General features: G+C 36.8%; 1 protein-coding gene and 1 long non-coding RNA gene across 3 annotated transcripts in view; one reads left to right on the plus strand and one right to left on the minus strand.

Annotated features, from left to right (window-relative positions):
* Positions 1 to 21147, plus strand: part of cd109 (CD109 molecule) — a 31631-nt gene extending 10484 nt beyond the window's left edge. The window contains exons 11-36 of one of the 2 annotated variants that reach the window (XM_048208026.1): positions 106 to 199; positions 309 to 447; positions 567 to 676; positions 1761 to 2036; positions 2119 to 2217; positions 2299 to 2361; positions 3550 to 3726; positions 5040 to 5192; positions 5694 to 5783; positions 5870 to 5939; positions 8638 to 8734; positions 8955 to 9069; positions 9154 to 9267; positions 9406 to 9624; positions 10605 to 10746; positions 10861 to 11037; positions 11118 to 11199; positions 11412 to 11640; positions 14377 to 14548; positions 15019 to 15209; positions 16200 to 16343; positions 16993 to 17058; positions 18696 to 18832; positions 19739 to 19889; positions 20169 to 20271; positions 20383 to 21147. In XM_048208026.1, coding sequence (XP_048063983.1) covers positions 106 to 199; positions 309 to 447; positions 567 to 676; positions 1761 to 2036; positions 2119 to 2217; positions 2299 to 2361; positions 3550 to 3726; positions 5040 to 5192; positions 5694 to 5783; positions 5870 to 5939; positions 8638 to 8734; positions 8955 to 9069; positions 9154 to 9267; positions 9406 to 9624; positions 10605 to 10746; positions 10861 to 11037; positions 11118 to 11199; positions 11412 to 11640; positions 14377 to 14548; positions 15019 to 15209; positions 16200 to 16343; positions 16993 to 17058; positions 18696 to 18832; positions 19739 to 19889; positions 20169 to 20271; positions 20383 to 20579 — 3607 coding nt within the window. In that variant the 3' untranslated portion in view covers positions 20580 to 21147. The remainder of the gene's footprint in view (positions 1 to 105; positions 200 to 308; positions 448 to 566; positions 677 to 1760; positions 2037 to 2118; positions 2218 to 2298; positions 2362 to 3549; positions 3727 to 5039; positions 5193 to 5693; positions 5784 to 5869; positions 5940 to 8637; positions 8735 to 8954; positions 9070 to 9153; positions 9268 to 9405; positions 9625 to 10604; positions 10747 to 10860; positions 11038 to 11117; positions 11200 to 11411; positions 11641 to 14376; positions 14549 to 15018; positions 15210 to 16199; positions 16344 to 16992; positions 17059 to 18695; positions 18833 to 19738; positions 19890 to 20168; positions 20272 to 20382) is intronic. The other variant, XM_048208027.1, reaches the window with a different exon arrangement.
* LOC125278702 lies at positions 3579 to 5492 on the minus strand. The gene is made up of 4 exons (XR_007187252.1): positions 5228 to 5492; positions 5029 to 5132; positions 3934 to 3996; positions 3579 to 3714 (listed from the first exon to the last, which is right to left on the minus strand). It is a non-coding gene; the product is annotated as an uncharacterized LOC125278702 (long non-coding RNA).
* Positions 21148 to 26376: the final 5229 nt, after the last annotated feature.

Raw genomic sequence — 26376 nt, forward strand, 5'->3', positions numbered from 1 at the left:
TTAAATCATAGCGTATTACTACAAAGCGGCCACCCTACTCACAGACTGTGATGACGCCTTTTAACGGTCAAATATAACATAAATAACTTTTATCTTTTTTCTCAGATATTTTTATGGGAAGCCTGTTAGTGGGCTAATGTCTGTGACATTTGTCCATGGTTTTGATGGCCTTGAAAGGCGTTACGAACAAAATAAAACTGTAAGTACCATTTGACAAGAAACATATAACGTTACACTGAAAACCTCATATATTGAATTTAAAGTTAGCATTTAATGAACTGTTAATCAGACTGGTATATCTGGTGTAGATTGACGGCTCTGCTGACATCACAATTGATGTGTCGTACTTGAACAAACTCTCTGCTGATTACGGAAGTACATATTATGGTGGATACGGGCCCAGAGAATATATCGACATTACCGTGAACGTCACAGAGGGTGTTACAGGTGCGTCCCGTCCTGCTTATGTGCATCCTGCTATTATTTTTTGCATATTAATAACCTACATAAATTGTGAAGACCCTTCAGATTTAATTTGAGCTGTTTTTCCATTTCTCTGCCTGTAGGTTTAACATATAACAGCAGTGTGAGGGTTTCTGTTGTGAATAATAAATATAATCTAGAGTTCCGGCAACATCCACAGATCATTAAACCCTCCATGACCTTCACTGCTCAGGTAAAGACAGAAGAAAAATCATTAGCATTACATTTTGACCCATATTGTGGGTGAGTGAGTCGTGTGATGTATCTAGGTTATATATTTAACCCGAAAATCATAAACCCTATTTTGAGGGAAATTAAGATTTATTACATTATTATGACGTTATTTTCATGGCAATTAACCAAAATTGTGTGATGCATCCTTGTTTTATTACTGTAATGCAGGAATGTTTTACTCATAGCTTTTCATTATTACACAAAAAATTACTGTAATGAATTTTTAAAATGAAAATAATAATATATTTATTTTTCATATTAATGAAAGTATTTAATTAATATATATAATTATTTTTCACATTAATGGCAGTATTTAAATAATATATAATTATTTTTTATATTAATGACAGTATTTAAATAATATATCATTATTTTTTTGTATTAATGACAGTATTTAAATGTCATTATTTTTTCATTTTAATTACATTTTTTAAACAATATTTCATTATTTTTCATATTAATATCTCTTTATTTTTTGTATTAATGACAGATTTAAATAATATGTCATTATTTTTATAATGACATTTAAACAATATATCATTATTTTCATATTAATGACAGTATTTAAATAATATCTCGTTATTTTTTGTATTAATGACAGATTTAAATAATATGTAATTATTTTTCATAATGACATTTTTAAACAATATATCATTATTTTCATATTAATGACAGTATTTAAATAATATATCAATATTTTCACATTAATGGCAATGTTTAAATAATATATAATTATTTTTCTTATTAATGACAATAATTAAATATATAATTATTTTTAAATTAATGAGAGTTGGGAGGTAAATATTTTTAGTTGTCATGAAAATAATCACAATGCACAAACCTTACTTGTTCTAAAGAATATGCTTCATTTTCTTTAAACAAAAGAACTGACATTATAATAGTCATTATGCAAAAAATCTTAGAAAAAACAATTATTTGTTTGTCTGTTTGAATGTGAAATATGAACCAGACATGACCAACAGGTTTTGTGAGATTTATGCTTTCAAACTGTTTTTTTTTTTTCTGTATTTCTATTTGACAAGGTGAAGTTAAGCACTTATGACAAGCGGCCACTAACTGCTGAAGATCAGAGCAGAAGTGTGCGGCTGGCGGTGACCCAGCACGAATTCAGCCCCTGGTCGTGGATGTGGAACGAAAAAGAATCCCTGGGGCCTCGCACGATGAACAGCACAATGGAGTCCAGCTTCGCTCCCATTTTCGATATTCCAGTCCAAGACATCGAGCTTCCTGTTGCTGCCGATGGGGTGATGTCATTTCAGGTTCAGCTCTCTGACAGCGTTGCCACACTTGATATAGAGGTGCGCACACTTCATCCACACTTTCCATGGCCTTGATGTCATATGCATAGTAGAAGTATGTAAATTGTGATGTTGGTTTCAGGCCCGGTTTGAAGACACAGTCCAGCGTCTTCAGGTCTACAGCAGTTATTCTTCACCCAGTAGATCCTACATACAGCTTCACAGAGACAGCGAGCCTCAGGTACTTCAGCTGTTCGTGTATATATTTTGCTGCGATTTTTGTTTTCACTGAGTGTTTTTACTGACAGGGTGACTTTTGCAGGTCGGACAGCCACTCTACTTGACTTTGGAGAGCAATTTTAACCTGACCAAATTCCACTACCTTGTAAGTATTTTCCAGAGATAACATGTCCATTTTAAGCTACTGATAAAGACTGTATGAGAAACCTCTGTTTGTCAAAACATGATGTCAGTATGTTAAATATGATGTCAGAAAGATCAAATAATCATTTTTGACATGTCATGATGGGGTTAATCAGAAAAAGCAGGGAAAAATTCTGAAATTTCAGTACAATTTATTTTACTGAAAATATATTTTATTAATTGATTTAATTGCATATAATGCAAATAAAGTATTTTGCACATTATTTACTATATTTATTATATTATTTAGTATTTTCTGATTTTTTTTTAATGCAAATCAGACCTTTAAAAAAAAAGCTTTTCCACGACAAAGTGGATTTTATTCTGTAAAATAATGTAGGTTCAGTACCTTTTTGCATACTTTTGAAAAGAGTACTTATTACAGAAATAATAAATTTTAAATTAATATACTTATGTGTGAACTGAATGTAATGTTTTCAGACACTTTATTGCACTTTGTTGCAATTATATGAAAAGGTGTTAGTTTAAATTTATATTAAATGCAATAAATTGAACTTTTAAATAAATTGAAGATTTTTTAAAGTAGGTCTTAAGTACATCGTTACATGTAATTTCATAATTACTTCTATTGTCTTTGAAATATGGTTAAAGTGTATTGCCTAATGTACTGTATGTATTTTAACATCAACTTGTTTGTCATGTATTTCAATATATTATTAATTACATATTTGTAATGATAAAGTTGCAATTAAGTACATTTAAAATATATTAACTTTAAATGTAACATTAAATAACACTCTACAGTTAAATTATATTCAAGTACTATATTAAAGCACTTTTTGTGCTTTAGTATGTTAGTCAGCACATTGAAATATGTGTACTTCTTTAAAGCACAACAAAAGATTATTAAAACATTACATTTACAATTTACTTTGTAATAATGTCAAATTAGAAGTTTTATTTAAAGTGCAACTTAAGTGTGTACTTAAGTGTGATAAGAAAGTGTACTTTAAGTACACTTCAGTAGCATTTTATTTCATTAATATCTGCAAGTACAGTTTTTTTAAAAATATACTTTTAAGATTTGAAGTACACTATTCTATTTCTAATTCACAAGGGTATCCTGTTAATGATATCAGTAATTTGGACATTTCTGAGGATGAGCCTGTAGTTATGATGTGTTCTGTAGGTGATGTCCCGCAGTCGGCTGGTGGATGCTGGGACGGTGAATTCCTCCTCCTTCAGTCTGAACACAGATCACTCTTGGACTCCACTGGCTTGTGTGATGGTGTACTACACGCTTCCAGACGGAGAGATCGTGAACGATGCTCTAAAAGTTACTTTCACACAAGTCCTGAGAAACACAGTAAGAATTCAGAACAACAGAATCATCAGGGATAACAAAGATGTACTAAACGGAAATGTTTTTCCTTTGCTTTATGTAAAGTTTTGCGCACAGACGACAGCGTTGTCAAAACGGTCACACGGATCAGAGCAAAATGCCTAAAAACGCTGTATTGCTCATGCCAGACCAGTAGTTGGCGATGTCACTTTGTAAAGAAACACTACACACCTGCGCATTCTCCAGTCCTGTTGTCCACCATTGTTGTTTTAGTTGTAAAGTACTCGATCACGCCTATAGAATGGAAACGTAACAGGCATGCACATGATGTCATTATTTTCACAAATTTGCGTTTTTGTAGATACATGGAACCGATAACGATATAGTTTTAAAAACTTGCACTTTCAAACCAATTTTCAAAAGTTTGTGTTTTCAGGCCCCCATAACATCGTTGTCTTGTAAACGAACGACCAAAACGCGTAAAAAGCTTTCCATTTTTTAGATGAAAACAGTGTAATTTAAACGCCCTTTCATTAATATGATTTATTTTACTCTTCAATAAATTAGCTATTTAGGGTACGTTCACACGACATTGATGTACTAAAAACTGAAGTTTTTCATTTGTGTATTTCGCATTCAGACAAAGTTGTCAAAAGATCTCGTTCACACGAATCCACAAGAATGACTAAAGGTGCTGTATTACGCTGTCAGGCCAGTAGTTGGCGATGTCACTTTGTAAAGAAACACTACACGTCTATAGACTGAACATATGATACGCACACACATGACGTCACCGTTTTCACAAATTTGCGTTTTTGTAGTTTACATAGAGATGATAACGGTACTGGCTTTTTCAAAAACTTGCAATTTGAATGCCATGTTTGAAAGTTTGCATTTTCAGGCCAATGAACTGCCAAAATGCATAAAAAGTTTTCCATTTTTAGTTGAAAACTGTGTTGTGTAAATTCCCCCTTAGTCATTGTGTTAGGCTACTGTTGTAGGTAATCTTACCAATAGTTAGCACAGTAATTTAATGTTAATATAATAAAAGTTACAGTAAGAAAATCAAATAACGATAGACTTCTTAAAAGTGCTTCATACTCAATTGCTGATGGATTTTCTCATTGAATATAAAAGATATAAAAAAATTAAAAAACACAAATTAAGATATTTTAGTTTAAATCCGATGGCTCCGTGAGGCCTGTAATAAATGTATTATAGCATAAATTTATATTAAATGCAATTATTTGAACTTTGAATATCCTGTTTCACATTACAGAAGTAAAATGGGTTGTGGTGTAATAATGAATTATAATCATATATTACGTCATTTGCAGGTATCTCTGAGCTGGAATCAGGATCGTGCCGAGCCAGCAGATTCTGTGTCTCTCTCCGTTTCTGTGTCCGAGCCTGGATCTCTGGTGGGAGTTCTGGTGGTGGACAAAGCAACAATGGACTCCAACAAAGACAATGGCATTACAGAGAAGAAGGTAATATGGTCTTCTAGAGATTATAGATCATTTACACTCATAGAATAATTTGCGACATCAACACTGGGCAATATGGAGATCCATTGTTTTCCAACTTTCTCACCCGATGACTTATCTTGTTCAGTTTATTGAGGTTTAAAGTGTGGGAAATCATCTTTGGGATTTCAGACGATTGTTTCTTCCCACAAAAAGATCACGATAAGTAAAGCTGGTCGTCCTATGTAACCAAACGCCAACACCACGCCCGGGTTTCACTTGCTGACAAAAGGAAGAAACTGAGAGCAACTGTGTTTATCAGAACTAGGTGAACAGGTTTGATAGTGCAGACACTATTGTGTTGTTCAGTTTGTTGTTCTGGATGTGATTTACAACAATAGCTGGTTTGTGATATCCAAAAACTGACCCCAGAGCAGCTTGTCCTATTAATATGATGCTAGTCATCACAAAAACTTATCTAAGATCAGCAACATGATCTTTTGTGTGTGTGTGTGTGTTTTGCAGGTGCTCGAAGAATTTATGTCGTATAGCGGAGAGATGACCCATACAGATTACAGCAGCATGAAAATGGGAGATCCGTATTCCACATTCATGGTAGATCAGACACATCAATGTTATCTCAGGAACAGAAACGTATCACTTTTTCGCACAGGGTTTATGGATATTGTTTCATTTTGCAGACATGCGGTGTCAAGGTTCTGACAGATGCCAGTCTGAATCCGGAGAAGAATCAATTGTTCCCTCTGTTTCGTAAGTCTTAAGGCTGAACCTGCCCTAGCAACCCATCAGAGCACCTTAGCAACCACATAATACACAGTAACCTGGCAACCACCCCAAACACAGTAACATCACATTGATGAGTTGTGCACTACTCAAATTTTCTAAAGGCAAGAGAAATTGATCTCAATATGATCTCAAACATTTTTCAAGTTTTTCCAAAACCAAATTATGCTATCCAAATTAAAATTTCAGCTCATTTGTTGTACAAATGTAAGGGCACGAGCAGCAGAATATTGTACCAGTTGCAGGTGATTAAGGAATTTAGCTGGTAGGCCACTAAACAAGGAGTTACAATAGTCCACTCCAATCTAGAGGTTATGAAAGCTTGGATAACATTTTCAGCATCTTTATGGTTAAGTGAAGGACGTACTGTATGCAAACTATTACAGATGTGGAGAAAACAAGATTTAAAGGAACACTCCACTTTTTTTGAAAATAGGCTCATTTTCCTACTCCCCTAGAGTTAAACAGTTGAGTTTTAACGTTTTCGAATCCATTCAGCCGATCTCCGGGTCTCCGGTACCACTTTTAGCATAGCTTAGCATAGTTCATTAAAACTCAGCTGTTTAACTCTAGGGAAGTTGGAAAATGAGCCTATTTTCAAAAAAAAGTGGAGTGTTCCTTTAACAAGCTGGCAGATATGGTTCAAAACATAATTTAGAATGAAACAGTACTCCCAGATTCTGAATAGTTAGTGAATGGAGATCTGTCATGCTGGGAAGAGCCAATTGATTTTGGGCCAACTAGTAGAATATCATTTTTGTCAGTATTCAGTTTCAGGAAGTTTTCCACTATCCATGCTTTAAGATCTTAAAGGCAAGAAATGATAAGCCGCATTTCCACTGAAATTACCCATTGCAGGAACTTTTTTCCCAGGAACTTTTTTCCACCAGACCTGCTGCTGTCTGCATTTCCATCGCAAGTCTAAAGTACCATGAAGACTAGGCAAATTAGTTTGGTGACGTAGGCGTGGAACTTTCCAGTTCCCGCTGAAATTTGTTCTCAGCATATAAGCTTAATAAAGCCTGAACCTAATTGTCAGTCCATCGGTCAGATTTTTTAAACTCCATTGTTGATTCAAATAGCAAACAACTCTTACTGCATGCACCGACTTTTAAAAATGGTCGTTGAAATAAAATGCTGTGTGGAGTCAACCAATCAAAATGCTGCATGATCTCAACCAATCAGCATGTTCACCAAAGTCTCACCACCCAAAGTTCCTGAAATTTGAAAAAGTACTACTTCATGAGCAGGGACTTTCTGAGGGGGGATTTTTTACCTGGAACTTCCTTTAGACCAGTGGTTCCCAAACTGGGAGGTGACAAAAGGGGGTACTCGAACAAAATGCAGAGTAGTTCATTTAATTCTACCTTAAAATCGAACATGTATTTCTAACTGCCAAAATGTCGTAAATCCAGCACATTTAATCAAATTACCTCATCATTTGCAGTCAAAAATGACTGTATCCACACAAGCAGCATGCATATGATAGATTGCGTGCAGTCTGCTGCCTTAACTTGCGCTAAATTACTGTCGTTCTCGACAATGCACCTTTGTAACAGTAGGGATTTAGCGCTTACTCGCATGAAGAACAAATATAGACACAGATAATGGAATAATTTTGATTTAAGACTCAAACTTTCTCCGATACAAAAACATACCTTGTGTGAGTTCTTGTATTTAATGATGATAACGAGCAAGAACGCACTTGTTCCCAAATATCCACATGACTGCAAACGTGACATTATTATACAACAGGTCAAAAAACAAAACATACATTTTAAACACAGTACTGTCAGTATTTACTCTATTTTGCAATGAAATAATAGTTCTAACGAAAACCACAGCAGAACTACAACACACGTCTGTATTTCGCGAACAATTCTGCGGTTTTGAACGTCAGTGATTCAGTGATTCATTCACAGCCACTTGCTTCGTTACTGAATGAATGACTCGATGACTCACTCATAAAAACAGTGACTTGCTGCCACCTACTGGCGGTTTTAGTTTAATATTTAAAAGTTTTACCATCATTGCATATTTCTCTATTGAACATTTTTTATTTAAAACAGTATTTATTTTATAAAGTTATTCAGAAAGGTAAACTGGAAATTCAATTTAGGGGGCAAATATTGTCCCTTAATGGTAAAGGTGTGACTGCAGTCTAAGTGGAAGAGAGGGGGTGCGCAGAAGGATGGTAATCCCTTCAGGGGGTACTCCAAGCTAAAATATTTGGGAACCACTGCTTTAGACCCTAGTTGCTGAGGTTGAAACACACAGTGTACCACCCCAAAGTCCCTAGTTCCTGGGGAAAGTTCCTGCGGTGGAAACGTGGGAGTGGAAAGACGGAATTGGGTTGGATAAGAAAAAATGTGTGTATCTTCGGCATAACTATGAAAATTAAGACAATGACGTTTAATGATCTGGCCTAGAAGAAGCATATCAATTAGAAATAGTAGTGGACCAAGGACCGATCCTTGAGGCACACCTCTTAAATGTGTATTTGGATGTTTTCTTTCCATTAGTCTGAAGACATGTTATTGAAGCAGAATAGCTCAAAATGGACAAGTTCCTAAAAAAACAATGGTTTTGCCTGTAGTCTTGTCTTAAGAAAATGCAAAATTCTGGCTCATAATCATTTTCTCACTAATGCTAATGTGTTCCACAGCAGGGGAGGGACTCTATCTGAATCAGATGGCTGATGCGGAGCCTAGAGAGCGAAAAGATTTTCCTGAAACCTGGATCTGGCTGGATGCTAATATGAGGTACGACGAGGAATATGTCTGTCCTTGAGCTGATTTTCGCTAGGATAATACCTAAGTATATTAAAAATACTTTCTGAGCTATGAACAAGCAACTACTGTTCAATAACTTTTGTTTAAAGTATGAAAACACTTAGGAATGAAAAACCACAAGTCTCTGAGATCTCTTTAATATCTTAATCATTGACTCATTTTTTGTCTGTTTTTATTTCTTATGTTGCAGTAATTCTGCCTCGGCTTCCTTCCCAGTGACCGTGCCGGACAGCTTGACCTCTTGGGTGGCCTTTGCCATTGTGATGTCAGAGAATCTGGGTTTGGGCATCAGCGCTCCTGCAGAGGTGATGCATCATGTACAGTTTACCTGTCACTGAATATTAATATATATAACTGATTATTAAAAAGGTGTTTGTGGTGTTTCCCAGCTGACCGTGTTCAAAGATTTCTTCCTGTCACTCAATCTCCCGGCGTTCCTGATCCGTGGGGAACTGCTACTGCTGGAAGTCAATTTGTTTAACTACATGGATGAAGATTTGGAGGTGAGATTTGTGTCAGTAGAAATGGCTTGCAAATGCTGTTTCATGTTGACTTCAACCCATGTTACTCTAGGGTCGTTCTGTTGTAAATGAGTTATAGTCTGCTGAATGCAGCTCTCTTTATCTCTTTGCCCATCACAGGTGCTGGTTGTTGTTGCAAAGAGTTCGGCATTTGAATTTGTGTCACCAGATAATAGAGAATTTTCTATGAACAACGTGAGGAAAGTCTCAGTGTTGAGTCAGAACATTACAACGCTCCTGTTCCCCATCAGAGCCACAGCATTGGGAGACATTCCCATCTCCGTCAAAGCCATGTCCATCTACTCTTCAGACTGGGTCTACAAGACTGTTCTTGTCAAGGTGATTCAAGTCAGCATGATGTTACACCCCAAAATAAAAAATAAATTAAAAAAAGTCCTATTTTAAAGAAAAGTATGTTTGTTTTTAGGACCGTTATTTATTTATTTGTTTAGACACATTCATGACAGTTAAGCCCATTTTGCTGCATAGATTCATGACTCGAGTGCATCTGGAGGTTGTTAGCTTTTTTTTCTCATTATTTTTGATGATATGTATTTCTTTGAACAAAGCAATATTTGTAATACAATATGTTTTTGTTTAAACTGAGGGCACTGCAGAAAAAATTGTATTTTGACATTATTTTCTTGACAATTAAGCAGATTTTCTCCTCATATGTCCATGACTGTAATGCATCTGGACATTTTTTGATTTTTTTTCTCTTAATATTTTTGATTTTATATTTATTAAAGCAAAGCAAAATCTGTCAGACAATTATGTTTTTATTTAAATAAAGACCGTACGGCAATTTATTTTTGCAGTTTGACTTTTTTTCAATGCAGTGAAATTAAAAAAAATTTAATTAAAATGCAAACAACAATTTATTTTTTGCATTTTTATATTTTTTTAATGACAATAAAATCTAAGAAATGAAATTAAGAAATGTATCTAAGAAATGAAAATGCAAATGCAAATTTTCGATTCATGTTCATGAGTATAATGCATCTGGACATTTTTATCTGTTTTTCTCAATATTTTTATTGGTTCTATATTTATTACAGCAAAGCAAAAAACTTTATAAGTTTTTACTTAAATTACAGACAGTACAATGATTAATGATTAATTTATTTTTGCATTTTTTCATGAAAAAAATGCAAAGTTTCGCCTCATGTTAATGACTGTGATGCATCTGGACATTTTTAGCTGTTTTTTCTCCTTATTTTTGATGATTCTATATTTAAAGTACAACAAATACTCTTATAGCAGCCTGGGAAGAGGAAAATCCTTCTAAACTCTTTTTGTGTTGAATGATTTCTCTTTAGCCAGAGGGAATGGAGCAGTCGTCAACTCAAACATTGTTTCTGGAGTTTCACCTGAACCAGAACACGCTGTCTAGGGCGATGACGTTTAGTTTTCCTGCAGATGTGGTTCCTGACAGTCAGAGGGCCACTGTATCTGCTGTGGGTATGTGTCCTCACTCTGAGTTTCTACTGTAAGAGAATTTATGGTTGCTATCAGCCTTCTTTTGAGTGCAAACACCTCATCTAAACACCTCTTCTATATGTGTCAATGTTGAAGGTGACATTCTGGGCCCATCCATTGGAAATCTGGACTCTCTCATTGAGATGCCGTATGGTTGTGGTGAGCAGAACATGATCCATTTTGCTCCAAATGTTTATGTTCTCCAGTATCTAAGAAATACCAAGCAAGCCGAGCAACAGACAAGGAACAAGGCTATGAGCTACATGATGGAAGGTGAGTGTTGTGAAGTCTTATAGTCCTGAGACACACAGCAGATGTCCTTGAGTTAACACATGTGTTCTGTTTGATTGCAGCGTATGAACGTGAGCTTTCCTACCAAAGGATTGATGGCTCTTTCAGTGCTTTTGGAGACAGTGATTATTCTGGCAGCACATGGTATACATAAATAAATACATCACAGCTTAAGATCCACCCTAAAAACATAGTAAATTCTGAGTTGGGAGTAAAATTATAAAATTATGTAAAATCATTAATTAATATCAGTTTTCTTTCCAGTTCAGTACTGACTTCAGAACCGATGGGTGAAAAATGAAATGAAACACAAATCAAGTGTATGAGTGATTGGTGGTGTGCTTTGTGATTTTCAGGTTGTCAGCGTTCGTGCTCAGGTGTTTCCTCCAGGCTCAGGACTTCATTTCCATTGACCCGATGGTGATACAGAGGACAGCATATTGGCTGTCAGTCCAACAGGACCCTGACGGTTCGTTCAGAGAGCCAGGTCGGGTCATCCACACAGAGCTCCAGGGCGGTCTTGATGGACCTGTGTCTCTCACAGCGTATGTCCTCATTGCTCTTCTGGAGAATGCCGAATACAAGGTGAGTTCAGACAGACGGACGGATGGACGGACAGTTAGATAGATGGATGGATGGATAGATAGAGAGATAGACATTTAGATTGATGGGTGGATGGATGGATGGATAGATAGAGAGATAGATAGATAGACAGACTGTTAGATAGTTGGATGCATGGATAGATAGATAGATGGTTAGATAGATGGATAAATGGATGATAGAGAGATAGACAGATGTTAGATGGATAGATAGAGAGATAGATAGACAGATGTTAGATGGATGGATGGATGGATGGATGGAGAGATAGAGAGATAGACAGACAGATGGTTAGATGGATGGATGGATAGATGGATGGATGGATGGATGGATGGATGGATGGATAGATAGATAGATAGATAGATAGATAGATAGATAGATAGATAGATAGATAGATAGATAGATAGATAGATAGATAGATAGATAGATAGATAGATAGATAGATAGATAGATAGAAACCCGATTCCAAAAAAGTTGGGACACTGTACAAATTGTGAATAAAAAAGGAATGCAATAATTTACAAATCTCATAAACTTATATTTTATTCACAATAGAATATAGATAACATATCAAATGTTGAAAGTGAGACATTTTGAAATGTCATGCCAAATATTGGCTCATTTTGGATTTCATGAGAGCTACACATTCCAAAAAAGTTGGGACAGGTAGCAATAAGAGGCCGGAAAAGTTAAATGTACATATAAGGAACAGCTGGAGGACCAATTTGCAACTTATTAGGTCAATTGGCAACATGATTGGGTATAAAAAGAGCCTCTCAGAGTGGCAGTGTCTCTCAGAAGTCAAGATGGGCAGAGGATCACCAATTCCCCCAATGCTGTGGCGAAAAATAGTGGAGCAATATCAGAAAGGAGTTTCTCAGAGAAAAATTGCAAAGAGTTTGAAGTTATCATCATCTACAGTGCATAATATCATCCAAAGATTCAGAGAATCTGGAACAATCTCTGTGCGTAAGGGCATGGGCGTCGGAACCATTGTATGTGGGTGGGACAAGACCCACCCACTTTTTAAGACCAATGATATTGGACCCACTCACTTTTATGAGCATTTGTCTAATCCCCCCCAGGTGATGCTACTCCACACACCACCAACAGAGCATAAAAAATACCAAAAATAAAAATATTTTTTAAAACATCGCCAAGTAAAAAGCTGCGTTTATAAAGAAATGTCTCTTTACGACCACAACAAACGGGACACTTTTCAGACGCACATTCCACCTTCGCCTCAGCGCCAGGCGTGTATGCATGCATGCATGTATGTATGTATTTGTTGACATGGTTTGAATGCTATTGTTATCCAATTTGTTGGCCTTAAAACGTCTTAAAATGCATATATGTACACCAAGGATATTTATATATATATATATATAAAATTTGGAGGGAGGTCCCACCCACATTTTTTTTTGCTTCCGACGCCCGTGCGTAAGGGTCAAGGCCGGAAAACCATACTGGATGCCTGTGATCTTCGGGCCCTTAGACGGCACTGCATCACATACAGGAATGCTACTGTAATGGAAATCACAACATGGGCTCAGGAATACTTCCAGAAAAAGTCGGTGAACACAATCCATCGTGCCATCCGGCTAAAACTCTATAGGTCAAAACAGAAGCCATATCTAAACATGATCCAGAAGCGCAGGCGTTTTCTCTGGGCCAAGGCTCATTTAAAATGGACTGTGGCAAAGTGGAAAACTGTTCTGTGGTCAGACGAATCAAAATTTGAAGTTCTTTTTGGAAAACTGGGACGCCATGTCATCCGGACTAAAGAGGACAAGGACAACCCAAGTTGTTATCAGCGCTCAGTTCAGAAGCCTGCATCTCTGATGGTATGGGGTTGCATGAGTGCGTGTGGCATGGACAGCTTACACATCTGGAAAGGCACCATCAATGCTGAAAGGTATATCCAAGTTCTAGAACAACATATGCTCCCATCCAGACGTCGTCTCTTTCAGGGAAGACCTTGCATTTTCCAACATAACAATGCCAGACCACATACTCCATCAATTACAACATCATGGCTCGTAGAAGAAGGATCCAGGTACTGAAATGGCCAGCCTGCAGTCCAGATCTTTCACCCATAGAAAACATTTGGTGCATCATAAAGAGGAAGATGCGACAAAGAAGACCTAAGACAGTTGAGCAACTAGAAGCCTGTATTAGACAAGAATGGGACAACATTCCTATTCCTAAACTTGAGCAACTTGTCTCCTCAGTCCCCAGACGTTTGCAGACTGTTATAAAAAAGAAGAGGGGATGCCACACAGTGGTAAACATGGCCTTGTCCCAACTTTTTTGAGATGTGTTGATGCCATGAAATTTAAAATCAACTTATTTTTACATTTTCTCAGTTTAAACATTTGATATGTCATCTATGTTGTATTCTGAATAAAATATTGAAATTTGAAACTTCCATATCATTGCATTCTGTTTTTATTCACAATTTGTACAGTGTCCCAACTTTTTTGGAATCGGGTTTGTAGATGGATGGATGGATGGATGGATGGATAGATGGATAGATGGATAGATGGATAGATAGATAGGGTTTGTAGATTGATTGATTGATTGATTGATTGTTTGATTGATTGATTGATTGATTGACTGACTGACTGACTGACTGACGGACGGACGGACGGATGGATGTAGAGATAGATAGATAGACGATAGATTGATTGATTGATTGATTGATTGTTTCGTGTCTCCTGGTAGAGTGCATATGATGGCAGTGTGTCTTCAGCCTTGAGTTTCCTGAAGTCTCGACTGTCTCAGGGCATCTCCAGTAACTACAGCCTGTCTTTAGTCACCTATGCGCTGTCACTGGCCAACAGCACCACCGCTCCATCGGCCCTCACCCAGCTGTTGAACAGAGCACTAATTGTTGGTAAATATACCCTGCAAATGTGAAGTGAAGTGAAAGTGACATGTGAAGGCCAAGTATGGTGACCCATACTCTGAATTTGTCCTCTGCATTTAACCCATCCAAGTTAGTACACACACATTAGGAGCAGTGAGTAGTGAACACACACACACACACACACCTGGAGCAGCCCGGGGAGCGATTGGGGGTTAGGTGCCTTGCTCAAGGACACCTCAGTCATTTCCTGTCGGTATTGAGAATTGAACTCGCAACTTTCAGATTACCAGTCTGACTCTCTAACTATTGTCTGTGATAATCAACAGCATGCCACAGATGTGAAACATACATAAAGCTGAAAATAACTCATTTTTTTTACTTCCACACAGTGTGGCGACCAGCTGTACTGTTATGGATGAGCGTTCTACCTGGCACAGTAAAATGTGTTAATGTGTTTATAATAGTTGGATGGTGACGCTGCATTCTGGGTCTTTCAGATGGAGTGCCAACTTGGAGATCTCCAGGCGACATCTTGTACAATTCCTGGCAGCCACGTTCATCTGAAATTGAGATATCTGCATATGTACTGCTCTCCATGTACAGACTGAAAGTAATGGATGAAGGATTCATTCTGATGAAGTGGCTCAGTCAGCAAAGAAACCATCTTGGGGGATACGGATCCACTCAGGTACATGTCAAACAGACGTTCAACTCACGAAAGACAATAGAAACTGTTTATATGGGACAGAATGAACGTAGACTGCACTTTTAGGCATTCAGGCTCCTGAAATGAATGTCGACATTTTAGAAAGACTCTGTTACAGACTCTGTTGGAAGTGAATGAGGACAATTTTTTGAGGATTTAAAAGCAGAATGTTATCTTACAATTTTTTTTCTCTAAAACTAATTGTTCCTACTAAAATCATGTTAACATGCTTATTGTTTACATCTGCTGCACTATTGAAACGGTCAGTATCTGAATGTTTGCGGATTCACTTCCATTGTATGTGCCTCAGGTTTTTGCTTGTTTTTTTTAAAGAACAAGTTGAAATTAATTTGAAATCATGCCACAAATGAAATTGAGGTACTAATTAGTGACCATGTGTTTATGATCACACGCATCTTTGATCTAATTGATTCAGAGAGATTTGTTGACAGGCCAATGTTTCAATTGGAAATCAAGATGTGCAAGAGGCCATTAAGATGAGATTATAAAATGTATTTTTAATTTTAAAAAGACCCTCACGATATTAACCCGGACGTCTGGCTCGAGACCGAAGGCCTGCGTTCTGTCAGGAACACTAACCTCAATGAAGACTAGCAGTTTCTGGGCCGTGAGCTTTGATAATGCGCTGCACTCATGTTGAAGCCCCTCGCTTTGACACAACAACTTAAATCCAACAGGAGAACATCTGACTGTGATTGCCAAGAGAGTCCTGGTGGTATTTGTTTGAGCATGTAAAGATTAAAGGAAGTGTGGCTGTTTTTGTGCTCTGTTCTGCACATGTGCAGTTTTATTTTCCAGGCGGCAGGGATGATCAGATCTGCCTTTTACATATGAAATCAAAACATGAAACAATACATGCTTATCCCATTTTTCCCCTCGGCCTTTTGTTGTTTTGATCAGTTCTGAGGCTTTATTATAATATCTGTGCTCTGTGTTTTTCTTTATCGTCAGGATACGGTGATGGCATTGCAGGCACTGTCCGTCTACGCCACCATCAACAACGGCGAGTCCATTGATCTCACCATCACAGTTAACGGTGCCATATTCAACATAGACAGATCCAATTACCTGCTGCAACAGAGCCAAGACCTCCCCGTATGTATATAATACACAGATCTAGATCTGTGCTGACACAAACTACTGCTCAAAAGATTTTTTTACAAAGAAATCAATACTTTTATTCAGCAAGGATGCATTAAATTGATCAAAAGTGACATTAAAAACATGAATTATGAGGCAAAAGATTTCTATTTCAAATAAATAGAACTTTCTATTCATCAGATATTCCTTAAAAATGATGATTTGACAAGATTGTTATATAACAAATGTTTCTTGAGCATCAAATCATCATATTAGAATGATTTCTAAAGGATCATGTGACACTGAAGACTGGAGTAATGATGCTGAAAATTCAGCTTTGATCACAGCAACAAATTACATTTTAAAATATATTCAAATAGAACACAGTTATTTTAAATGGTATTAATATTTCACAATATTACTGTTTTTACTGTATTTTTGATCAAATAAATGCAACCTTGGTGAGCAGAAGAGACTTCTTTTTAAAACTGAACAGTATTTTGAACAATTGTACAATTTTGAACAGTAGTGTGTGATAACTTTGGCATGTGTGCTGTTTCTTTTCAAAGTGATCATTACAGTTAACTAGCTGACTGCTTGTGACCTTAGTAATTTGTCAAGATCTGCTAAGTGAAGCATGCTAATGTTTGCTTTGCCTCTGCAGATTGATGGAAATGAGGGGATTGACATTGAAGTGGTGGCAGAGGGTAAAGGCATTGCTCTGTTTCAGGTATGTCTAAACTCGTAGTTGACATCTGCTAGTATGTTGTGATCAAAACAGATGTCATGCACAGCATATGCAGTATGTGAAACAGGCATTAATGACATATACGACAGGCCTTTTAATATAGAAACTGCTATTTGCACACTAAAACCCTGGTTGAGAATTTGTCCTTAAATTCATTGTTAAAGGGTTAGTTCACCCAAAAATGAAAATTCTGTCATTAATTACTCACCCTCATGTCGTTCCAAACCTGTAAGACCTTCGTTAATCTTCAGAACACAAATTAAGATATTTTTGATGAAATCTGATGGCTCAGTGCATTGGCAGCAAGATATTTAACACTTTCAAATGCCCAGAAAGCTACTGAAGACATATTTAAAACAGTTCATGTGACTACAGTGGTTCAACCTTAATATTATGAAGTGACGAGAATACTTTTTGTGTGGCAAAAAGACAAAATAACGACTTTATTCAACAATATCTAGTGATGGGTGATTTCAAAACACTGCTTCATGAAGCTTCAAAGCTTTACAAATCTTTTGTTTTGAATCAGTGATTCGAATCGTTATCAAACTGCCAAAGTCACGCCCCCCAGTGGTGAACAATTGAAATTTCGAAACACTTATGATGTAACGAAGCCTCGTTTACTGATATCACATGACTTTGCTAGTTTGATACACGCTCCGAACCACTGATTTGAAAAAAAAGATTTGTAAAGCTTTGAAGCTTCATGAAGCAGTGTTTTGAAATCGCCCATCACTAGATATTGTTGAATAAAGTCGTTATTTTGTTTTTTCGGCACAGAAAAAGTATTCTTGTCGCTTCATAACATAAAGGTTTAACCACTGTAATCACATGAACTGTTTTAAATATATTTTTAGTAGCTTTCTGGGCCTCTGGAAGTGTTAATTATCTTGCTGTCAATGCAGGCCTCACTGAGCCATCGGATTTCATCAAAAATATCTTAATTTGTGTTCCGAAGATGAACGAAGGTCTTACAGGTGTGGAACGACATGAGGGTGAGTAATTAATGACAGAATTTTCATTTTTGGGTGAACTAACCCTTAAAGCACTGGTCTGGTACAAAAAAATAGTATAGCTACAAAACAGTAAAAAGTAAAACAAGTTGCTTGTTGAACAACAAGTGGACCGTCTTGACCATTTAGCAGGATCAAGCTATCACCTGTCAAACAGCAAGATATTGCAAATGAAAACAAGTTATGAAGGTTCAGCAGCTGTGAATAATAACTGAAACCCCCATAAAAATAAAAAGAGATGTAATGGCAAAAATATGTCATCGGCGGTCGGATCCTCATCTTTCTCAGTCCAGTGTGTAATTATAGCTTTGATTGCTCGCCATGGAGCACGTAAACAGGCCCAGACGCGGTTTTCCTCATCAGTGAGACACCAACAACATCTTGAGCCGCTTTGAGAAGCAGTAAAACAGTAAAATAGTGTCCAGAAGATTCACAAAAGCAAAAATGACCTATTTTTAAGTGATATTTGTTCATTTGTGCTTCAGACATGAATGATTCCTAATCATCTGACTTCTTGAGGAGAGATGAGCAGGTTCTTTACGAAGCTATAAAATGGGAAAACGAATCCCAAAGGCTTCTATAATTCATTTTCTCTTACTGTTTCAGCTTACTGTGTTCTACAACGTGATGAACCTGAGAAGGTCTCTCAGACGGCGTGATATACACACAGATGAAGCCTTTTATTTGTATATAGACGTAATGGACAATGAGAAGTTTCGTGTAAAGCTTCACATATGTTTCAGGTGAGTGGTTGGACTGAAGACACTTGCACGGCTCACTTTTTGCCAAGATTATTTCATCAGCACCAAAAAATGTGATTAAAAAGTCAACAAAACTATAGGACTGCTCGATTATGGGAAAAAAATCATGATCACGATTATTTTGGTCAGTATTGAGATCATGATTATTTAACAAGATTAGGCATTTAACTTTTAACAGTGCATTTCCTTCAACTTTAACTCAACTGAAAAATAAAATATACAATAAAATATAATGTGTGTATGTTTCTGTTTATACATTCACATTTAAATAAATAAATAAAAAATTAGATCAACAATTGTTTAATCTCGATTTTTTTCACAATCCCAAAATCAAAAATGAAAATAAAATAAAATTAATCACCCAGCCCTACAAAACAAGTTTATATAATTTATTATTAAATAAATAAACAATAAAGTTTATTTATGTACAAAGGGGTGCTGTACATTAATAAACATTGAAATAAATGTACGATTTTGCCTGATGTTAATGGGAAGAAAAAAACATATGCAGCTCAATTAAATACAAATAAGTATCATGTATACCAATAAGATAAAAGTATAATATTAATAAACAGTAGTCGACATCAAAGCATCATACTTATAATATAATATGTATATTCTCTATCATCAATATTTACATTTATAAATTTAGCAGATGCTTTTATCCAAAGCAAATAGAGAACAAAAGCAATTTGTCAAAGAGTCATCAATAATCAATATACAATGCCAGGCTTATTAGACAACAAGCAATATTACATTAGATATTTTATATCTAACGCAAATCATAAAATCTGTGTCCAAATACTTTTTGGGGCCACTGTAGATATTTATAGAATCACATTTGAGTAGAAATCTGTCTGAAAGCATCATTTTTGCCATTTCTTTAAGGCTGAGGGAAGGCCAGGGTCAGACGGGTATGGCCATACTGGACGTGGGCTTGCTCACGGGCTTCAGTTTGGCCCAAGATGGTGTCCAGATAGATGATGTAGTCAGAAGAGTAGAGACGCCTTCAGGACGAGTTATACTTTACTTGGACACGGTGAGTTCCTCATTGTAACCCATTTACTTAAGGCTGTCCAAAAACATGATGATAAAAGTGTCTGGAGTCATATATTTTTTACTTGATATCACCAGTCATTTTGCTACTCAAGTAAATGTATCTTGATTCAAGAATGTTTAGATATTTATACTGGAAAACCAGACACAAATACTAATCAAGAATATCAGGTTTTGCAGTGTATTTTTGTTCTTATGTTTTTTATGCATCAGATGGTTCGTGGCTGTATCTCCAATTTTAACATCTTTTCTCTCATCGCAGGTGACCACAATTGAAAAGTGCATTGAAATATCCACCATAATGGACTTTAAAGTGGCCAATGTCCAAGATGCTGTGATGATGATCTACGACTACTATGAGCCCCGTGAGACTCTTTAAATAATTGCTCCATACAATCTAATTCATGGTTCTTCATATGCTGTTCTGTTCCAGTACGTGTTTCAAGTTCTTTGTTTCATTCACTTATCCTCTGCAGAACGGAGGACGGTGCGGTCCTACACGTCTGAGATAAGACAGCACATGTCTGTGTGTTTGCTGTGTGGGTCGGATTGCTCCCAGTGTGGGGCTCAAGACATCAGGGTGACTAATGGGACGCCCTCTGTCAGCCAACATCCACTTCTGGCGCTAAGCTTGACCACAGCACTTATCATCCTTCTGTCAATCTTCAACTAATCAGTGTGTTCCATAAATCTCTACTATTGTAATCAATAACACTAATACATGCAAAGTTTATGTGTAAATTGTTCCAAAAAGTTCTGTAAATGTGATTTTTTTTGTATGAAAATTGACATTCAATTTAGTGCAACAGTGAATGATTTTACAAACCGTTTAGAGAGTACTTTATTTAAATGACATTTCATTACTGACAACTTCATGAAAAATAAGTGATTAAAGTGATTGATTAATTAATTAATTAATTAATTATAAGTGAATAAGGGATGCTTTTGTCTTAGATTTTTCCAATGCAGCATTTTTTATTTTTATTTTTTCATTTTGAGAATAACTGAAATAGTAATTCAGGGTCAGGTGCAAAACTGATAAATTAACTTTTAAAATGTGAACACTGTGATTCTTACATTCTTTGTCACCATTATAATAATCCACTGCATAAAATGCGTCATGTTGTCAATTATCGCAATTACAAATTGCCCAGTAGCACACGTGTTCATGTCTTTTTTGATCTTGTAAGTTGAAACTTCAACTCATAATTTGGAAATCTTTTTAAAAGCTTTGACTTCTACCAGATTACTGTTGTGAGATCACTTAAAAAACTAAATATCAGAAGATAATTGGTTATTTCAGTCACAAGTTTTAGATAATTCTACCTAAATTTCTGATTTAATTTTGGCTGATCTATGGAAGTAAATTAATGCCAAATGTTTTTGAAATAAAAAGCTTGTTGAATTGCTCTAACTGAAAAAAAATATGCATTACATTAGCTGTGCTTGCATTTAGATGCACTGTATTTTTAAGGCTTGCATTTTTATGGGATGAAATTCAACACAGTCGTATATTTAAGCTGTGAATATTTCAATTAAAAATATTTCACACACATTTTCATTATTAAAAATTAAATAATTCATATTCAGATTTCAAATTTCACTTCCAAGATATTTATTCTGTTTAAAAATACAACCTATAAAATTCGACTAGCAATTTTCAGTCCATTTTATTTCACTTTACAAATTCGCTTCCACAAATTCAGTGGCTCAAATTCGGCAGAAAATTCAACATTTCACATCCGGGAACTGCAGGAAGAGCAGTAGAGTGCCGATGCATCATCTCTATCTGCTGTTAGTCTTCTTCACCAGCAGGTGCCGCTAGCGGCTGTTTAGGAAGACCAAAGCAACGCTAGTAAGTCATTCATTCATAAAAACGGATTTACAGAATTAGAGCAAGCGGTAAGTGAATGTGTGATGATTATCAGGGCCAGTATAAATGCAGAAAAGCTGATAAAGACACAAAAGCTGCATTTATGTTTAATTCAGTGTCTTTACGCTTACTTTCCCTGTGTAGCTACAGCTTTCTCTACAGTGAACAAGATAACGTTATTGCCCGATGCTGGTGTATAGATCAAACGTTAAATCTGAGATAGACATATATTTCTCTCTGTTGTTTAGTTTCCTTATCTTTGTATCGCAGCGCTGTGTTGTAATACTAGGGCTTCCCTCATCCGTCATAGCTGCCATCAGGACATATAAACTCTTAACACAGCTTAATGGACTCGTACAGTGATATAAAAGACCAAACTCGCACCTCATTTGTGATGTAGGTTAGACTATATAGGCTCCAAGAAAGCAGATACTGGCATAAAGTTGATTTGACGCTGAACGTTTGATTATGATATTCGCAAATTTAGGGACCGTCTCTAAAGTTACAACATTCTGTATTCACGTTTCTACCTTCTACCAAACTCTTGTAGACACACATGCACATATACATATTCAAACACACCTCACTCAAAGTACATGCATATATACTATTTCTTTTTTTTCTTTTTTTACACGTTCATCACACAATTTTTTTTACTTTGTTCATTTTTTATTTTACCTGATCATAGATTATCCTGCTTATACAAATTTTAAATAAAATTTAGAAATAAAATTAACTAAGTAGAACTAATTGTGTGATGAATGTGTAAAAAAAAGAAAAAGTATATGTGCATGTACTTTGAGTTGAGTGTGTTTGAATATGTGTGTGTGTGTGTGTGTGAGAGAGAGAGAGAGAGAGAGAGAGAGAGAGTAAGAGAGAGAAGGGTGCATCACTCTTCGACCTGGCACCTATAGATGAACACTTCACAGGTAGTTTTGGTGATTGTAAATCATTCTCATCAAATGCTATTGAGCTTTAAATTATGGCATTTTTTTGTATGATCCAATACAGTAGTGAAATACATAGCAATCTTTACATATTACTTGACAGTTTATTTGGAAACACTTTACAGTAAGGTTCATAATGTATTAACTAATGTGAACTATCCATGAGCAACACATTTGTTGTTGTATTTGTTAATCTTTGTTAACGTTAATAAAAATACAGCAGTTCATTGTTCATGTTACTTTACTGTGCATTAACTAAAGTTGACAAATACAACTCTTGATTTTAATAATGTATTAGTAAATGCTGGAATTAACATTAACAAAGATTAGTAAGTGCTGTAGAAGTGCAGTTCATTGTTCGTTCATATCAACTATTTAATATAAAGTGTTACCTTTTATTTTAATAAACATCAAAAATCTAAAAGGTTTGCATTATACCTGACACCTAGATGAACAATTTACAGTTGGTTTTGTGACTAAGTCATTCTCTTTAAATGCTATAGAAGGTAGAAACGTGAATACAGAATGTTGTAACTTTAGAGACGGTCCCTAAATTTGCGAATATCATAATCAAACGTTCAGCGTCAAATCAACTTAATGCCAGTATCTGCTTTCTTGGAGCCTATATAGTCTAACCTACATCACAAATGAGGTGCGAGTTTGGTCTTTTATATCACTGTACGAGTCCATTAAGCTGTGTTAAGAGTTTATATGTCCTGATGGCAGCTATGACGGATGAGGGAAGCCCTAGTATTACAACACAGCGCTGCGATATAAAGTTAAGGAAACTAAACAACAGAGAGAAATATATGTCTATCTCAGATTTAACGTTTGATCTATACACCAGCATCGGGCAATAACGTTATCTTGTTCACTGGAGAGAAAGCTGTAGCTACACTGGGAAAGTAAGCGTAAATACACTGAATTAAACATAAATGCAGCTTTTGTGTCTTTATCAGCTTTTCTGCATTTATACTGGCCCTGATAATCATCACATATTCACTTACCGCTTGCTCTAATTCTGTAAATCCGTTTTTATGAATGAATGATGACTTACTAGCGTTGCTTTGGTCTTCCTAAACAGCCGCTAGCGGCACCTGCTGGTGAAGAAGACTAACAGCAGATAGAGATGATGCATCGGCACCGATCGGCACTCTACTGCTCTTCCTGCAGTTCCCGGATGTGAAATGTTGAATTTTCTGCCGAATTTGAGCCACTGAATTTGTGGAAGCGAATTTGTAAAGCGAAATAAAATGGACTGAAAATTGCTAGTCGAATTTTATAGGTTGTATTTTTAAACAGAATGAATATTTTGGAAGTGAAATCTAAAAGGTGAATATGAATTATTGAATTTTTAATAATGAAAATGTGTGTGAAATATTTTTAATTGAAATATTCACAGCCTAAATATACGACCATGTTGAATTTCAGCCCATAAAAATGCAAGCCTTAAAAATACAGTGCATCTAAATGCAAGTACAGCTAATGTAATGCATATTTTTTTCAAATAGTGCAATTCAACAAGCTTTTTATTTCAAAAACATTTGTCATTATTTTACTTCCATACTGATTTCTTTGTTTTGTGTTTTCAGTTATGTGTTTAGCATGCTAAGCTAGCCTTTTTATTGTGCGGCCTAACAAAATCATCAATACAACATTGTGGACATACTGTATAGACACAACAAAATCATTTAGCACATTGTGACAACATATCAGACAAGACTCTTTTAAAACCACCATAACAGACCAGTTAATAAAGTTGGGAGAGTAGCTAACCACCTTGGATTTGTGTAAGCTGCTTTCCCCCAGCATTACCATAATAGTTATGCATAGGAATTACAATTGATCTAACTTATTCTGGCTCTTGTGAATAAATAGCAGACACAATGAGCAGAGGATTTAACCAGCAGGAAACATTTAGCGCAAACGTTGACTCTACATCCCACTTGTTTTCGTTCAGTACGTCTTTGGCCCGAGAGTTGAAAACGAGACAAATGTGCTCCATAGTCAGAGCCAATCAAACACAGCACCGCAATTCAAGATGGTAAAACCACAGACTTAGTTGATCTTATGACGAGAGCAGAAGCGCTTGTAGTCACCCTGTATGAGTGTTTACGACAAAGTATCGTAATGAGCCCAAGATGTGTTTGGATTCATTAGCAGAGATCCATGAGTCTGTTTTACTGAGCATGGGAGGTTTAATCGCTTCCTTTCTCCATGTTCACATGATCGAGCTGTACAGGACGTTTTTCCTGCCACCTCATTAGTGCGGCCCACATGGAGAGCTTTATCTAACAGGAAACGCATCATAACACGGCTCCATCCTGACCCGTAGGCCTGGGTTTCCTTTTGAAGTCCAAATCCTCCACCTTCAAGTTGACTGTTTATGCATCTTTGTAAACAACGGATTTCTGATTCAATGTAAACACATGAATACTGAGGTGTAAGAGGAACTTGTCTGTGTGTCTTGTTTTTCTTTATTTAAGCCTTATCTGTCCAGCTAGAGATTTATTTTAAAAGGATGTGCCAAAATTAATATAATTCAGTTTGATTTACTTCACATTATGTGCGAGTCGTTATCTACTGACAAATAGGTGCTGTAATACAGTAATGAAAATCTTTTTTTGTAGTTAAATAGATAAATGCACAAATTATAAATCATAATCATAAATATATTTATTTTCATTAATATATTGCATTGCACTAAGGAAATACTCTAGCGACTAATGCTAGAGACTGTGGCCTTTAGCCTCCTTGTTAGTCCGCCTCCCATGCAGATAGGCCCGGGTTCAAGTCCCGCTTAGAACGGGTGGTTCGAACTGGAGGGGCTACAATGGCATGAAATGGAGCCCCGCAAATTCTCCTGCCATAGAGGTTGTGTTGTGCCCAGTCCCATTAGAATGGTATGATAAAATGGATTATGTCATATCTCAAGGTCTCCAGTGTCCTCTGGTCCCACCCAGCCTCAATTCTCCTCTATTGCAGCTGGTCCCGCCCAGCCTCTCACTCCCTCCTCCCCTGACTACACCCTTCAGTTTCTTGGCCCCACCTTCACTGGCTCCATTTAGCTCCTTGGTTCCTACTTCGGTGGGTTGGCCCAGCTGCCTGGATCCACCTTGGTCTTTTCCGGTCTCTAGCTCCAGTTGTGTTGATCCCCTGGCTCTGCCTTGGTCCTCCGAGCCCGTTACTCCACCTCAGCCCATTGACCAGTTGGCTCCTTGCTCCCTATGCTTCACCTGGGACCATCATCCTTCTGGCTCCACCAAGCTCCCTCATCCTTCAGGCTCCGTCTTGGTCAGTTGTCGCTCCACCTTCACCACGGACTTCCGGGCCTCAGGCTATGCCTCATCTCTCTACCCCATTAGCTCCGTCAGGCTCCTCCTTCCCTCCAGCTCCTCAGTTCACACTCCCACCAGCTCTACCTCAGTCTTCCAGCACCTTGGCTCCACCTCAGCCGCTCATCATCGGGGCTCTGCCTTGGCTCCTCTCTCCATCAGTTCCGCCATGGGCCTTTGCTCTTCTCGGGGTCGCTCTCTGGCTCCTCCCTCTGTTGGTTCCACCTTGGTGTCTCCTCCTTGGTGTCACCTCGGCCGCTCATCACCGGGGCTCTGCCTTGGCCTCCTGGTCCTCCGATGTTGCCCAGTTTCTGG

This window comes from Megalobrama amblycephala, linkage group LG11, assembly GCF_018812025.1.
Source record: "Megalobrama amblycephala isolate DHTTF-2021 linkage group LG11, ASM1881202v1, whole genome shotgun sequence".
Taxonomy (NCBI): domain Eukaryota; kingdom Metazoa; phylum Chordata; class Actinopteri; order Cypriniformes; family Xenocyprididae; genus Megalobrama; species Megalobrama amblycephala.